General features: G+C 37.6%; 1 protein-coding gene across 2 annotated transcripts in view; it reads left to right on the top strand.

Moving 5' to 3' along the window:
- Positions 1–1591, top strand: part of pcgf1 (polycomb group ring finger 1) — an 8547-nt gene extending 6956 nt beyond the window's left edge. For both annotated transcript variants that reach the window (XM_034133763.1, XM_034133764.1), the window contains exons 8-9: positions 982–1062; positions 1413–1591. In XM_034133763.1, the coding sequence (XP_033989654.1) occupies positions 982–1062; positions 1413–1463 (132 nt within the window). In that variant the 3' untranslated portion in view covers positions 1464–1591. The remainder of the gene's footprint in view (positions 1–981; positions 1063–1412) is intronic.

Here is a 1591-nt window from a genome sequence, read left to right as displayed (position 1 = left end):
TGAAAGAAAAACAAAGGCATAAGGCTTCTGAAGGCATTACGATGAAGATGTATTTAGCTTGTGCCAATCTACACAGATGTGTGAAATGGCTCGATTTGAAACTCTACAAATGCAAACTACAGCTGTTGTGTTATGAGAAGGCTTCGTTACCAATGTGCATTTTAACACACGGATTGTTGATGAATCCCAGGTCGGTTTGGCATTATTTGCTAAGTTTTTACTCATTGGATTCACGTGTGGATTAAAAATGTTGCCCCCCTTCCTCTCACTGTTCACAAAAAGTAAGTAGCACTTGTTACGGAAGATGATTTCCGATTGGTCCACACATGTCTGGTAAACTTACATTGTTACACACTTATCAGTGCCAGGATGAGGTATATCACCCATTGGTAACCTTCAGATAACCATAGTAACATTACCTATGCTCATTGCTACCAAAGAAATTGACAAATGGGCGTCCATTTTGAAGACTGCTGGCTCTTTTGTAATTGGGGCCAATCACACACTCCTTCACAATTGTTGCATGCTATTTCTTGCATAAAACTTGCTAAAAGAGTTTGCTACTAATCCAAACAAAGCAAAATGGTTTATTAAAATATTGTTTTAGCCTTTTTCATTCATCTTGACAACGTGGTTCATTAAACAGAATCACTACAGTGGAGAAGTCTGGTTGGTTTTTGACCCTCAGGCTGTTCTTGTCGTGTTTCTCTTGTAACTCAGCTCTGTAGGGAATGAATGCTCTTCCATTGGGTTAAATGCTCCCTCAAATAACACGTGTGTTCTCATAATTATGATTTAACCACGCTCAACAAATATATTCGCTTGCCTTTATGACACTGGTGTGTTTTCAGTGGGGGTAAAAAGTAGTTCTGCTTCCTCTCCGCCTCTCTAACCGGCAGCAAACAGATTCCTCGTATAAAAATAATCACAGCTGTTCCTTTTAGTATTCACTTCACATCTGTTTGTGTGGTCTCCCTATAGGTCCAGATGTTGTTCAATAACGAGTCGCTGCCCGATCACATGACCATGAAACGGTTATGGCTCTCTCACTGGTTTGGCAAGGTACGGTACGGCCGCTGGTTACCAGGCCAACAATGCATTCCTACACACTTTGACCAATTGTCTTTGTAATGTATCTCGTTAGAAAAATCTGGATAAAGTAAACTGAAGATGGTGATATCATTTGGAAAAAACCTAATCATTGTATTCCACTGTAATAACATTTCTCCTAGTTAAAAATCAGGTTTTTAATCCAGGTATAATGTGACGAGATTTAGCTCAATATTAGATTTAACACCTAATTAAGTGATAACAAATAATTTATTGTAATGTTACTATTTAGAAAATACTAACACACCTCATTTTAAATGTTTCCCTCCCCGGTATAATATCTAAAATCTTCTCTCCCCTAGGCCCAACCATTAGTGCTGCACTACACCATCAAGGACAAAAGGAGCAGATAGGACTTTCACTCTGAGGACAGCTGTACATATTTTGTAGCATACATATTCTATTTTAATAGTGTTTGTGTACATATACTTATTTTCCTTGTTTTGTATTTTTGAAAATAAATTTTAAATGGGAAAATTAA

This window comes from Trematomus bernacchii, unplaced genomic scaffold (assembly GCF_902827165.1).
Source record: "Trematomus bernacchii unplaced genomic scaffold, fTreBer1.1, whole genome shotgun sequence".
NCBI lineage: Eukaryota > Metazoa > Chordata > Actinopteri > Perciformes > Nototheniidae > Trematomus > Trematomus bernacchii.
Note: the sequence above shows the minus strand (reverse complement) of the source record. Positions and strands in the feature narration are given on the sequence as shown.